This window comes from Symphalangus syndactylus, chromosome 9 (genome assembly GCF_028878055.3).
Source record: "Symphalangus syndactylus isolate Jambi chromosome 9, NHGRI_mSymSyn1-v2.1_pri, whole genome shotgun sequence".
Lineage (NCBI taxonomy): Eukaryota > Metazoa > Chordata > Mammalia > Primates > Hylobatidae > Symphalangus > Symphalangus syndactylus.
The window spans coordinates 118993682-119008988 of NC_072431.2; the positions used below are offsets into that span (position 1 = coordinate 118993682).

The 15307-nt window shown below is 42.4% G+C and overlaps 2 protein-coding genes across 12 annotated transcripts in view; one reads left to right on the forward strand and one right to left on the reverse strand.

Moving 5' to 3' along the window:
• The window catches only part of FOCAD (focadhesin), a 322164-nt gene extending 312806 nt beyond the window's left edge, over positions 1-9358 (reverse strand). For 3 of the 11 annotated variants that reach the window (XM_063609849.1, XM_063609850.1, XM_063609848.1), the window contains exon 1: positions 9282-9328. Coding sequence is in view for 3 of the 11 variants with exons in the window: in XM_055294114.2 (XP_055150089.1) it covers positions 6263-6425 (163 nt within the window). In the remaining 8 variants the exon portion in view is untranslated. Of the gene's footprint in view, positions 1-748 lie in introns of all 11 variants that reach the window. The other 8 variants (XM_055294114.2, XM_063609846.1, XM_055294102.2 and 5 more) reach the window with 5 other exon arrangements.
• Positions 9359-9492: 134 nt separating this feature from the next.
• The window catches only part of LOC134731487 (protein GVQW1-like), a 34872-nt gene continuing 29057 nt past the window's right edge, over positions 9493-15307 (forward strand). Inside the window, exons 1-2 of the mRNA XM_063609970.1 lie at positions 9493-9642; positions 13051-13183. Coding sequence (XP_063466040.1) covers positions 9622-9642; positions 13051-13183 — 154 coding nt within the window. The 5' untranslated portion in view covers positions 9493-9621. The remainder of the gene's footprint in view (positions 9643-13050; positions 13184-15307) is intronic.

Here is a 15307-nt window from a genome sequence, read left to right on the forward strand (position 1 = left end):
ATCAGACACTATACTAATCACTGGGAATACAGAGAAAAATCCCTGCCCTTATAGATTACATTCCTAGTAGAGGGAAGACAAGAATAAGCAAAATAGTAAATTATATAGCATTTCTGAAGATAAGTGCTATGGATAAAAGTAAACCAGGGTGGAGGATAGACAGTATTAGAGAGAGAGGTTTCTATTTTTAAAAGGATGGTCAGGGAAAGGCTGAGGAAATACCCGAGTAGCCTGAAGGGGAGTAAAAGAGCAGTTTCACCATCTCAGAAAAGAAGATTCTAGGCGGAAAGAGTAGCAGTGCTAATGCCATGGTGAAAGCATGCCTCAGATGTCTGAAGAACAGCAGAGGCTAATTTGAGCAGATTAAGCAAGAGAGGGAAAGAGTGGTTGTAAATGGAGTTGGAGAGGCAACAAATGGGTCAGATCATGGCAAGCCTCACAGGACAATCCCAAGACTGCCTTTTACTTTGAGTGGCAACGGGAAGCCACTGGAGAGTTTGGGGCAGAGAAGAGATCTAACTCATGTTTTTATAAAATCACTCTGGCTGCTGTTCTGACAATACTGTAATGGGAAAGATAGAAGCAATCCATTAGAAGGCCAGGACAGTTTGCAAAAAATGGCCTCCAATTGCTCCCAATCTCTGTATACAAACCGCTTTACAGAGTGACTTTGCTGCTCCCCTCGGAAAAAAAAGTAGACTAATTTTCTATCCCCTTCATCTGGCTTGACCTGGTGACCTGCTCTCACCAACAGCAGAGAAAGTGAAGCTGTAGAAGTTCTAAGTCCAGGCCTCAAAAGGCCATGTAGTTTCCTCTTGTTATCTTGCTTCCATTAGACCACCATGTAAAGAAACACAAACATGAGATAGTTTACTGACCACGTAGAGCAGAGATAAGCCATCGCAGCTGAGGCCTCCAAACCTACCAGTGCCCATCACTACATGAGCGAGCATGGGCAAGACCAGCAAAAGAGCTGCCCCCCATCTACCCCAAGCCCAGCCTAAGCTGCCAACCACAGAATCACAAACTAATAAATAACTGTTGGTTTAAGCCACGAAATGTTAGGAGTAGGTAACAATTGATAACTAATATAGAGGCTACGGAAAGATCGGGACATAAACAATGGGTGCCTAGACTAGGGTGAGAGCAGTGGGTAGTGACAAGTACTTGGATTCTAAATACATTGTGAAGGTATAGTCAACACACTTTCCAAAGTAACAGTATATATATAGATTGTGAGATAAAGAAGAGTCAAGGATGATACTCAGGGTTTTAGCCTATGTCATAAAAAGGATGGAGTTTCTGTTAACTGAAATAGGGAAGATTATAGGTAAAAAAGGAAATTCCAGAGTTTAGTTTGAAATATATATTAGTCATCCAAACAGAAAATGCTGAGTAGGCACTGGATATACGGAGTCAGGAGTTCAAGGGAAGGCCAGGCTGAAAATATAAATTTGGAAGCTAGTAGGGTATTACTAGTATTTAAAGCTAATATTTAGGCCAGGTGCCATGGCTCACACCTGTAATCCCAGTACTTTGGGAGGCCAAGGCGGGTGGATCGTTTTTCAAGATCAGCCTGGCCAGCGTCTTTACTAAAAATACAAAAATTAGCCTGGTGTGGTAGTGCGTACCTGTAGTCCCAGCTACTCAAGAGGCTGAAGCACGAGAATCGCTCGAACCCGGGAGGCGGAGGTTGCAGTGAGTCGAGATCATGCCACTGCACTCCAGCCTGGGTGACAGAGGGAGACTCCATCTCAAAAAATAAATTGGCCGGGCTTGGTGGCTCACGCCTATAATCCCAGCACTTTGGGAGGCCGAGGTGGGCAGATTACGAGGTTAGGAGATCGAGACCATCCTGGCTAACACGGTGAAACCCGTCTCTACTAAAAATACAAAAAATTATCTGGGCGTGATGGCAGGCACCTGTAGTCCCAGCTACTCGGGAGGCTGAGGCAGGAGAATGGCGTGAACCCGGGAGGTGCAGCTTGCAGTGAGCTGAGATGACGCCACTGCACTCTAGCCTGGGAGACAGAGCGAGACCATCTCAAAAAAAAAAATAAAATTAAATTAATTAATAAATAACAATAAAGCTAATATTTAACAGCTGAATGATATGATTCAGAAGTATAAGGTCTAATGACTGAGCCCTGAAGCACTCCAATGTTAACAGCACTCTTATCAGGGAGATAAGGAAGAACCAGTAAAGGAGTCTAAAAAGGGACAATGAGGTAGGAGGAAAACCAGGAATTGTGGTATTTTTGCTAATAAGGGAAGAAAGTGTTTCAAGAAGCAGAGATTGGGCCAGCACTGTGGCTCACACCTGTAATCCCAGCACTTTGGGAGGCCGAGGGGGTGGATCACTTGAGGTCAGGAGTTCAAGACCAGTCTGGCCAACATGGTGAAACCCCATCTCTACTAAAAATACAAAAATTAGCTGGGTGTGGTGGCACATGCCTGTAATCCCAGCTACTCAGGAGGCTAAGGCAGAAGAATCACTTGAACCCAGGAGATGAAGGTTGCAGTGAGCTGAGGTCATGCCACTGCACTCCAGCCTGGGTAACAGAGTAAGACTCAGTCTCAAAAATAAAAATAGAGAAGCAGAGAGTGACTAGCTGTCTCAAAAAAAAAAAAAAAAAAAATGCTGACAGGTCAACTGAGAGGTAAAAATTTGGAACAGACCTTTAGATTTAGGAAAATGAAAGGGCCAGGAATGGTGCCTCCGCCTATAATCCCAGCACTCTAGACCCAGGCAGGAAGATTGCTTGAAGCCAGAAGTTCAAAACCAGCCTGAGCAACATGGTAAGACCCCCACCGCTTCAAGAAATAGAAAAATTAGCCAGGTATGGTGGCACATATCTGCAGTCCTAGCTACTCAGGAGGCGAGGCAGAAGTACCACTTGGGCCCAGGAGTTCAAGGCTGTGGCGACCTATGATCACACCACTGCACTTCAGAGTGGGCAACAGAGCAAGACTCTGTCTCTAGATGAAAAATAAAGTCACTTTCAGAAAAGTAACTTCTTAGAAAAGTTACTTTTAGTAAGAGTAATTTTTTGATAGAGGTGAGGGAGAAAGCCTGATTAAAGTGGGTTTAAGAAAGAATAGAAGGAAAGTAATTGGACAGGAGTATAGTTATACCATAAGGGGTAACAAATAAATTGTGCAGTGGCTTAAGCAGGAATGAGGTCAAAAGCTATTATTTTAACATGGAAAAATCCCAGCATACTTGCATAATGAAGGGAATAATCCAGTAATGAGGGGAAATGCAATGTTCAGAGAGAGAGATGCTGGAGCCAAATCCTTGGGAAGGTAAAAGGAATAAGACCTAGTGCACGAGTGAGGAGCGGTCCTTAGAAACAGACTCTAGGTCAGAAAATAACAGATGGCAATCTTAGGTAAATGCAGGTATGCCAACCTCCCACATTCATGGCAATTGCCATTCACATTAAGGCATTTCCTATACCTCTGGGCCCAGAATTGACCTAAAAATACTCAACATAACTTTCTAATCCTACCAATAGATAAGAATTGGCACACATGATGAAATGTATTTGCAAAAGTATTTTGGGAGTTCAAAGATCAGGAAAAGGTACATAAAAGCAAATAGGCCACACTGTCCATCCTTTCTCCGACAGATAACACAAATATTCACTGGAGACATATATGTTATTTTTAAATTTAGAAACAGTACTATGCCAACTGTCCTACTCTGACAGAAACTATAATGACTTGATGGGTAAACGTTGACAACAGAAAGCTTCATCAAAATTTAAAGTCCCAACTACTAAAAGCGAGCCATATGCTTCAGAAAAGCGCTGTCACCCTTATACCCAAATCTAAGCTCTTTCTAACCTGTTTTCTCCTCTAAATAATTTTTCCTCGCTCTCTCACTCCTTCCCAAGCTTTTACACTGATACCATAGTCAATAAGCTTTCTTAAATCCTCAGCCTCTTCACTAGATGCTCCCCATACCTCCTAGGCCTAATAGAAACTAAACTCCCCTTCTTTGGTGGCCCCCATCAGTAAAGGCTAATCATCCTTCCAAGTCCCAAGGCCCAGAAGAATGTTTCCAGACCACTTACCCCATTCCACCCCCACCCCCTGTATTTTTGAGGGCATAACATCTACGTATCTTCATCTCTCATCTATAGTGATCACCACCATAGGCAATCCAAACCTCAGAAATTAGGATCACATTCTTCCTTGTTATGTGCGTATGGTAAAAATGTGGTACCCTTCCTCCCTGGGTACCACAGTCATCTACAGTCATCTGGGTGAGCAATTCATCCAATGCACCACCAGTCTCATTGTTGCTGAACACCTCCGTTTCTACCATCTAGATCCACAGCCAAACCCTACACGCCATCTGTACCCTAAAAATCTTAAATTCCAATATTCTACTCTGACCAGAGGATTTCTATCCTTTTCATTATCTCCCTTTTAGCTACAAACATTTGTATATTTACTTCATCCAGACTTTTAATCCTTTGAACCAATTATGTTATCTCAATCTTTCAGCTCCTACTGGCTCTATCGTCATCCCTATCCAGTCTAAACTTCACATTCCATCACTCTAACCATTCTTTCACCAATATTTTCAACTCCTTTGCATTCTTACCATACGCACATAACAAAATCCAAATACTGTATCAATCCAACTATTTATCATCTCTGGTTCTAGTGAATTTTGCTGCCAAAAGTCACAGAATCATATGAACTAGTATTATTACAAATTAATGATCCTGGCCTATCTGGGAAACCTTCCAAAAACTGTAGTTAGCTCTTTCTCGTATTCCCTATGGCATCTGACCAGTCTCTTCTTGTTGGATTCTCTCCCTCCTTATCTTCTAGACATCCACTGTCATCAGACTGTTCCTTCTGTCTTTTTCACTGGGTCATCTTTCCTACAGGGTGGTATTTCCCAGGGTTTCCCTTCTGTTTTATTCTTTCTTATTCTACAAACTCTCTTAGGCATCATCCATTCTCACATTGTTTTAACTATCTATAAATTGATAGCTTCCTAATCTCTATCTCCAGCCTAGAATCCTCTCTTTATCTCCAGACCAAAGCAACCAAATAAATGCCCACTGAACAGCACCAATTGTGTGACCCAAACCCATGTCCAAGACTACTGATCTTATTCTCCCCATACATCTGATATTGCTCATGTGATTCCTATCTTGGGAAGTCATAAACCTAGGAGGTATCCTTGACTCCATCACTTCTTCATCCCCTACATCCATCTGGCCACTAACTCAATCACCTTAATATATCTGGAATTCATCCTGTTCTCTCCAGCACCACTGCATTTTCGGAGTTCTGTCATATGTAATGCAAATGTTTGCCTTACTCCACCACAATTCATTCCTCACATTGCCTCATGAAACTGATGTTAACTTTCTTCCACTTAAAATCTATTACTCATGGATCACCATAGCCTCCAGATTAAAGTTCAAAATGGCTAACATGGTGTGGAACAGAACTTTCATTATTTACCCCTTGTTTACTTTTTAAAGTTCATCTCTCTATTCTCTGTCTTAACACATTAAGGGTCTATGTTCTGTCTCTAACCTATCTGTTTGTCCTCACTGCTTTCTTGTGCCCGGAATGCCTTATCCTCTAACCAACTAATTCCTACTCACTTTCAAACTTCAATTCAGACGAAAATTCCTCCATAAAGCCTTCTCTGAATCTCCTCAAACCTCGCACACAGTTTTCTCTATCCCCCACTATACTATGTGAACGACTAATTATAATATTTATCCCATTGTATTTTGGCGTTGTTTATGAAGTCCATGCAATACTGTAAGTTCCTTAAAGTTAAGGACCTAGCACCAAAGTAGTTGCTATCTTTGCTGAATGAAGGAATAAATAAAAAATAATGAATACAATACCTTTAATAACTATGACTCTTTAAAAATCACATTTACTTAAATGTTTCAACAATTAAAAACATTTAATAAAAAGTTTCCTCCATTCTTCTCCATGTGTATGTCCCAATAGCATATACTAAAATCAGGTTTGGTTACATAAACCAACATGCGCAATGATTGGGAAACAGATTAGAACTTAAGAATAAATTATGAAAGCAGGTAGGCCAAACAGAAAGACTTGTCAAGAGAGAAGGGAAAGATACACCCTGGCAGCCAAAAAACTTCATAAAACTACAGTTACAACACCCACAATTACTGTATTACATTTGTTCAACATACGTATCAGCCAAATTAGCAAGAACTCATCTGACCAAAAGGAGATTAGAAGATACCTTCGAAGGCATAAATCTCCAGTTTAGGAGCTTCAGTGGATGCTTCATTGGTCCCCAGGCAAGTAAAAAGATAAATCTTTAAATAAATAATAGTAATAAACTGACTATCTATGCGAGTTGGATTCTCAACTTCCTTTGGCCAAAAGAAATGTTTTCCCATCATGAACAATGGAAAGCTATACAGTATTTAAAGTCAAGGGTTTTGAAACATCTTCAAAATATATAAAACTTAAGTAACTCAGACTAATTAAATGAAAGCCAATATAAACTTTTAAAATCATAAACATAATTTTATTACTTTCAATATGACCTGAGTAGGGAAAAAAAAAAACAAAAAACTATGAGGCCAGAAGTACTTAGAGGGTTATAAAAACTACATTTCAATCCATTGTTTGAAGATAGATGGGCTCTTCCACATCACTTAAAACTTTGTTGTTTCAAATCATTTACATGGAGGAAATTCACAAATATCCCTTGTCCTATCAGCTTAGCAAATCTTGTTTCTTATCATGTGGAAATAGTAACAAAACCTCCATCAATCTATTACTAATTGTGAATCACAGACTTATACTCATGTGAGTATACCACACATCTCTAGATCTATAGATTTCTCATCTCCTAAAGAAATACGTACTACCTACTTGATCAAAATTTAAATTATCACCCTAATTTTCTTTTTGTGCTTAAACCAAGTTCATTGTTATACATCAAGAAATACTGATTAAGATCAAGGTTTGCTATAGACTAATAATCCTGACACTATTATTTCCTTACACTTCCTCCAAATATAGTTATTATTTCTCATTGTGTTTTTTTCCCGCTAGAATGCTAATGTCCTCAGCTATTGAATTTTCCCCCTTAACCTTCCAATCTTGATCAGGTCCATTTCTAGAACTGAAAGATGTAGCACCGACGAGGAGGGATCACTTGAGGTCAGGATTTCGAGACCGGCCTGGCCAACATGGTGAAACTCCGTCTCTACTAAAAATACAAAAATTAGCTGGGTGTGGTGGTATGCGCCTGTAATCCCAGCTGAGGGGCTGAGGCAGGAGAATCACTTGAACCTGGGAGACGGAGGGTGCAGTGAGCCGAGATCGCAGCACTACACTCCAGCCTGGGCGACAGAGTAACCCTGTCTCCAAACAAACAAAAAAATAGCAAATGCAAAATTTTAAAAAGTTATACGTTCTTAAATTTTCCAAACTCCTAATAGTGATATAAACAATTTAATTCAACTAATCATTTGTGGACAATATCCCAAAAGTATCGTGAAGCTAAGAATATGATGTCTCAGGCTGTTTCATAAATCATTTTAGATGGGGGGAAAAGGCCAAACGATATACTGGTAAGCACCATCAATCAATCAACAAATGAAAAACTCTGGTTACACTTCCATGAAAATTTTTATTTCGAACTATTTATTACAGGGCGCGAGGCCCTGTTCCGCCTCCTCCGGCTCCTCCTGATAACCTTTTGGTTATCAGGCGTCAACTGGAGGCAACAATCAGTTGAAATCCAGTAAATTTGGGGTTAAGGAAACAAATGTTAAAATAGATATAATATTGATAAATATTAGCCAAGCGATGGTAACTACCTAACATTGATTAAGTAAGCAAATAACCAAGGCAGAGGTTTTAGCTTCCACTAATCTATAAAAGCAAGTCAAAATGCTATGAAAATTGCATTTTTATGCAATTGTTTCAATATCACACCTTTGCATGTAACATTAAAAAGCTCATGATTACTTCATTTCAAAATTTAGATGAGTCACAGTGCTTTCTACGCAGGAATTGGATGTGAATCAAAATTGTAAACATGCACTTGCTTGGTAGTCAAAAAGTGAATGTGGACAGATACAATGTTCGTTGACACAGTAAAATATAATCATAAAATGCATCCTGTGTTTTTAAAAGTTACTTCCTAACTGCTAACACAGTTCAGGAAACATGCCATCTACCCCTCCTCTCCTTGAAAATCTCAAAATTATACTAATCCCATTCCCCTTCTTACAGATAGGCCACTGAAACCTGGAGTCATTAATGATACAGTTATCAGGATTACACCCTCAGAGCCACGATGGTTTCAGGGATACTAGAACCTGAAAATAACAAAAAAAAAATTCCAACTCAAATCTAGACAATAAAACTAGCATATAAACTGGAAGAAAACGCAGGAAATGCCGAGTTTAGTATCTGGTATGAGGTTGACCATTAAGGAATCCATCAAAAAAGTTTGGAATGTATGAATGAATGACTGCATGAAATCGGCAGGATTTCATTCATTTCAAAAGCTCCAAATTCAGGAACCACACTGAGATATCAGGACGCCACAGCTGAAACTAAAACTCATGAAGGGTAAATGCAACATAACTGCACGTCTCCACACGTTAGCTGCAGCGAAAATTTCAAAACATATATCTAACATACTTTCTTCAAGTAATTGCCGCAAGTGAGGACGGAGCCAGAGAACTAGGAGGCTGAAAACAGGCCCTGCTCACCCATAAGCCTTTGCATTATAAGTGGACATGATCTGAGTGAGTCACCGGGAATGAGAAGGAGACAGTCACCCCAGGCCAGGCAGGACGCGGCCAGAATCTCCTGTTCTGCCCCCAACTAGGGAACCGGTCGAAGGAGAGTGGGACGACTGCAAACTGCTGCAGCTAAGAATGCAAGGATCGGGCCGACCGGCTTCCGAGTCGAGATCCCACTGAGTCCCACCGCAGCCACCACAGCCAGCCCTGCCCAGGTATCTCGGAGCTCCGTAACCTCAGAAGGCCTAGTCCTCCAGAAGCTGAGAGCCCCAGCAGGACCGGACGAGGGCAAAAAGCCCCCCTCCCGGCTGCCCCTCGCCGCGACGCGGCCCTGCCGCCACATGCTCCACTGCCCCGTCTCCCAGCTCAGCCCCAGTCCCGCAAGGCCTCAGCCGCCCTCCATGCAAGCCGACCGGGCCGCAGGCGACGCGACCCGGCGGCTCCCGAGCAGGGGGCAGCGGTGGCAGCCCGCCGCCCCGCACCGCTTACCTCCCTTCTGCCACAAGCTCAGCCCAGCGCCGGATGCCTGACGTGGCCCGCCCAGCCGCCTCGAACGCCCAGGGGCGGGTACTGCAGGAGAGAGCCAATGGGCTGCACATCGCGAGGCCCTGTTCCGCCTCCTCCGGCTGCGGCCCGCCCTCCTCGGCTCGCGCGCACGCGCGTCTAAGGCCCGGGCCGCGCACTGCGGTTGAAAGGCAGCGTGGGCGGTAGATCAGAGCTCCGCAGCGGAGCTGGTGCGGGGAGAGCTGCGCGCGGGGGCTGGCTGTGGAGCAGCACCGCAGTGAGGAGTTAGCCCAAGGAAAAGCAGATTAAAGGAAACTGCCTAGAGATGCCACCGCAGCGTGCCCAGGTAGTCCTATTGGCAGCCTGCCCCCATGCAGCTTTTGGCAATACAAAACAGCTTCTTGGTATTTGGAGATTTTGTTTCCCCGGGGAAATAAATAATACTGATAACATTAAGGATTCAGAAAATTTAAAGCAGACAGCCGACTTGCCGCGAAGACGCTTCGTTTTTCGCCTAGTAGCTACTTGGTGTCTTTACTTCATTTGGCCAACACAGAACACTGCAGCTCTCCACGCCACTGTGGTATATCCACTTGTTAGATAGTCCTGAGGTAGTTCTAGCCCAAGTGTTTCTGCTGATCTAATCTGGGGGGAATTGGCGCGAGTAATTATTCTGTTACTATTTTGCCCAATACTTACTGAATGATAAACATGTATTTTCTCCTGGGGCGGGGCGGGGGCTCCCACGTGGGAAGGCTGTAACAGACCGACAGCAGCCACGATGAAACACGCTGAAAAGAGCCAGCAGAAAAAATGAGGAGAGGCTGGTGTGACGGAATGGAATTCCGGTTGTGGATGACAGAATGAAAATTATACGCAAGATGAAAGAGTTAAGACAAATTACTCTAAAAATATCTGACTTAGTTGTTTCTAAACCCTGGGGCACCCTTAGGAAAAAATAAAAATAAAAAAATAAGTGTCTGGGCCTCATCACTTGGTTGAAAAAGCTCTGCTGCCAGACCTTGACATTGATATTTTTCTAAGTTTCCAAAGTCATTTTAATGTGTAGACAAGAAGTTCTGTTTCTCATTTGTAAGAAGAATTTGGTTCCCCATCACCTCAGAAAAGTAATTATGTATCACAGACCGTTATCAGTTTTCCCAATAACCAACTATGCATTCACCCTCTAAGAAATGATCTAAATTAATCTTGGGGCCAGGTGGGCTGGCTCACGCCTGTAATCCCAGCACTTTGGGAGGCCGAGGCGGGCAGAGTTCGAGACCAGCCTAGGCAATATGGTGAAACCCCATCTCTATTAAAAAAAAAAACAAAACAAAAATTAGCCCGGCGTGGGGTTACGCACCTGCAGTCACAGCTACTCTACTCAGGAGGCTGAGGCAGGAGAATCGCTTGAAACCAGGAGGCGGAGGTTGCAGTGAGCCGAGGTGGCGCCACTGCTCTCCTGCCTCTGATAGAGTGAGACTCTGTCACAATCAATCATTCAATCAATCAATATTGAACCTACTTAAAGGTATTCAACCTCTGTTATCCTTTGCTTGAAAGGAGTTTTATAAGGCTTATAATTCCCTTTTTATGGACTTTGATGATATTCTCTTTCAGTCTTCCAAATGCACCAGTATTTCTTTTAGGACTATTTTAATATTTTTTCTTGTATTCTCATATTTCTTGAGGCTCATTAGTCAAAATTACAATTAAACACATAACTCTGTAAACAGCACTGTTCTAAGTATATAAATTTATTTAATCCACAGAACAACTTTATGAGGCAGTTACAGTTATTACCCACATTTTATAAATAAGGAACCTGAGGTACAGCAGGTGAAGCATCTTGACCAAGGTCCTGCACCTACCTAATGGCCAGGCCAAAACTTGAATCCAAGCACACTGGTTCTCAATGAATAAATATACTGCCTCTGTTGTAGAAAGCCTGGTTTTAGGAACACATAGAGAAATGCCCATTTAAAGAATGATGTTGAGTCCACTTTTGACACTGTCTTAGTATGTTCAGGCTGCTATAACGAAGTATCTTAGACTGGGTAATTTATAAACAATAAAAATTTATTGTTCACAGTTCTGCAAGCCGGGAAGTCCCAGCAAGGTGCCAGCAGATTTGGTGTATGGTGAGGTTCCATTCCTCATGGATGGTGCCTTCTATGTATCATCACAGGATGGAAGGGGAAATAGATTACCTGAAGCCTCTTTTATAAGGGCACTACATGAGTCCTCACAACCTAATCACCTCCCAATGGCCCCACCTCTTAATCCTGTTGCATTGGAGTTTAGGCTTCAACACATTAATTTTGAGGGACACAAACATTTAGACCATAGCAGACACCTATCCTAGATTCAGATTTTGGGCAGGATTGAGGAACCTGACCATTAAACTTGGTGCCTAGAACCGATTTGACTGCTTTTACTGCAGATCTAGGGTTAAGCTGGAAGTCCATGGGCTCACCCCCTCCTCCTGGGGTATACTCCTTCCATACAGGAACTGCAATTCAGCAGGGATCATTTCACCTTTTAATTTATTTAATCTAATGCTATACCAGGCACTGTGGTAGGCACAGGAGATACCAAGATGAAAGACGTATTCTAGGGCCTTACGGAGCCAGCTCATTCTGGAGACCAAGTCAGCAGCCACCAGATTTATTTTGACAAGACTAGAGAGATAGGCTTTTAGAACCAGAAAGGATCTCAGAAGTTGCCAGTTCATGACAAAGTTTTCTCTGACAAATTCTGAAATTAAAAAATATGGACAATGTATTAAGTTTTCATAAAAATAAATTTATTTAATTTAAAGGACTGCCCTTTTCCTGAGATTATGCTTTGTTCTTTTGTTTTGTTTTGTTTTGTTTTAATGTTAAAAGTACCCTCTCAGGCCGGGCATGGTGGCTCACACCTATAATCCCAGCACTTTGGGAGGCCAAGTGGGAGGCTAACTTGAGGCCAGGAGTTCAAGACCATCCTGGGCAACAGTGAGGCCCGCCCCGCCATCGCTATTAAAAAAAGAAAACAGAAGTTTTCTCATATGAAATGATAATAGGTTATATTTGTTGGGAATTTTATTTTAGTAAGCTTAAAATCTTATCTTGGAACTCAAAATTTTTTACACTTCACTGATTTAATCTAATCAAGCCAATTTACACAGAAGGGAACTAAAATTCTAAAAGGATACAGGTTCATCTTCAATTCTTCAATGTCATATGGCTAATTGCTTTTTGTGGGGGGTTGTGGCTGGGGAGGGTTGTTGTTTTTTGTTTTTGGCTTCGTTTTGGTTTGAGGCAGGATCTTACTTTGTCACGCAAGCTGGGGTACAGTGACACAATCATAGCTCACTGCAGCCTCACCTCCTGAGCTCAAGCAATCCTCTCACCTCAGCTTTCCAAGTAGCTGGGTCTGCAGGCACACACCACAGTGTTCGGCTAACATATACATATATTCTACTACTACATTCTAATATATATATGTATATATAGAAATGAAGTCTCACTATGTTGTCCAGACTGGTCTTGAACTCCTGGCCTCAAGTTATCCTCCCGCCTCGGCCTCCCAAAATGCTGGGATTATAGGTGTGAGCCACCATGCCTAGCTGCTAATATGTTTTAGAAGAACGACTAAAACCCTGGTTCCCTGACTCCTAGTCCTATCCTCTTTCTACTGTATACCTATTGAATAGCTTGCTTTATGCACTGGGATATAAATTTTTAAAAATTTAAATTTTTTTTTGAGACAGAGTCTTGCTTTGTTGCCAGGCTGGAGTGCAATGACGCAATCTCGGCTTCAAACTCTGCCTCCCAGGTTCAAGCGATTCTCCTGCCTCAGCCTCCCAAGTAGCTGGGACTACAGGTGTGCGCCGCCATGCCCAGGTAATTTTTGTATTTTTAGTAGAGGTGGGGTTACACCATGTGGGCCAGGATGGTCTCTATCTCTTGACCTCGCGGTCGGCTCGCCTCAGACTCCCAAAGTGCTGGGATTACAGGCATGAGCCATCGCGCCCGGCCAATAATAACAAATTTTAAAAGAAATTAAGGTGAAGGCTGGACAAAAAAACATTAGAACAGAATCCTCCTGGTTCTTAGCCAGGAGGAAAAGGATTCTGCCTGCCTAATTAATCATATTAACTAAATAGGTTACTTTCCTTCTGAGCTGAAAGCAAAGAATGGAGCCTGAAGGAATGTAGCTACAATTCATCGTTAAATTTTGATTGAGGTACAACTTAGGAAAGATCAGTTTAACTTAGTTGGGCAAACTACATCTGATGCCGATGTTTGTTGCTTTCTACAGCTGGTTCACTGACTTTCAGCCTGAGGAATATTTCTGAGAAACAGCAGAGAGAGGGTGGTCCTTCATAGGAGTTACAAGAGAATCACCTTTATTCATGTAACCTGTGAAGGGTGCGCTAGACTTAATTCCAGAAGGCCCAGCTCAGACGCAAATTTCACTTAAAGGATTAAAACACCTTTCAAATCTATATGTTCTAAACATTGTACATGCAAAACTCTGCCTTTTAAATATTTAAGACAAACTACCATCTTTAAGAGGTAGGCAGGCAGATAGTATTTCTCTTCAACTCCTTGTATTATTTCCACTGAAGTAGTTAAGCAGTTCTCTATTGTATAAGACCCTTTAGATAAGTACAGGTTTTGAAGTCAGTGTAGAAGGGCCTATTGACTTTAACAACAACAAAAAAAAAGAGAGTAAGGAAAATGTGCCCACTCCCAAGTCATTAACAGAGCTGAAAAGAATATGCTAACAAAAAAAAAGACACTGTAGTCTGAATCCTGTACTGTAAGGAAGGTCATGTCACCCACAGCATCAGGAGAGAGACACAAAGCCTTGAACTCAGGCCCAAGCATGCTGGGCTGGCTCAACACGCCCACGCATTCATCATCAGGCACGAAGACTGGGAGGAGAAATTCAGTACTAAATCACAGAGCTCCAGTGTCAGCACATCACAGAAAGCAATCTTATTAGATTTAATTAGATATACGTGGTTCCAATGGCTCCCCATTTTTTTCTAAGTAAAAGCGAAAGTTCTTACAAAAGCCAACAGGGCCATACATGATCTCCCTCCCCTGCACCACACACCTCCATCCCCAACACACGCACACACACAAACACACACACACGCAGACTGTCTGTTGCCCCTTTGACCTTGTCTTCTACACTCCTGCCCAGCTCACTCACCCTGCCTCCTGGCTGCTGCAAGATCTTGGCATTTCTCCCCAGATATCTTTATGACTCATTCCATCAGATCATTCAAGTCTTTGCTGAGATGTTACCTTCTGGATAAGGCCTACTCTATCAGTCAGGGTCCCAGCAAGAAACAGATGGTACAATCAAATTAGGAAACATTGAAGAATTTAATAAAAGACTATAAACAGAGGTATGGGCAGGGATTAAAAAGATCACAAGGGAGACAAAGTAACATTGGGGCCCCCAAATCACCCCTGAGCTGAAAGCAGAAAGGAGAGAGAGTAGTTACAAAACACAAAGAAGCTGTGTTTGGGGCATTTGGTCAAGTAACACAGCCAGACCACAGTGACGCTACAGGGAGGGGGTTCAGGGAATTACTATCTTCACTTCCCTCATTCTCCTCTCTCTTGATCTCCTGAAGCAAGGGAAGCCTGTGCTGCAGTTATAGGTTGGCCTCCTGCAGCACTGTGAAGGGGCAAAAAGAGAATATCTGACAGACTTACCTTGGTCACCTATAATAGTTAGAGATTGCTGTGTTACACACCACCCCAGAACTTAGTGGCTTACAATCACAAACATTTATTCATTCTCAGGATCCTGTGGTTTCCTAGGCAATTCATATTTAGGCTGGTTTTGCTGGTCCCTCCTGGATCTCTTTACATGTCTGCAGTCAGCTTAAAGCTTGGCTGGTCTAGGATGGCCTCATTCACATGCTTGGTAGTTTGCCCAAGGTCAGCTCGGGCAATAAGAATGATGTAGCCATGTATCTCTAATAACTACAACCACTTTTCTTA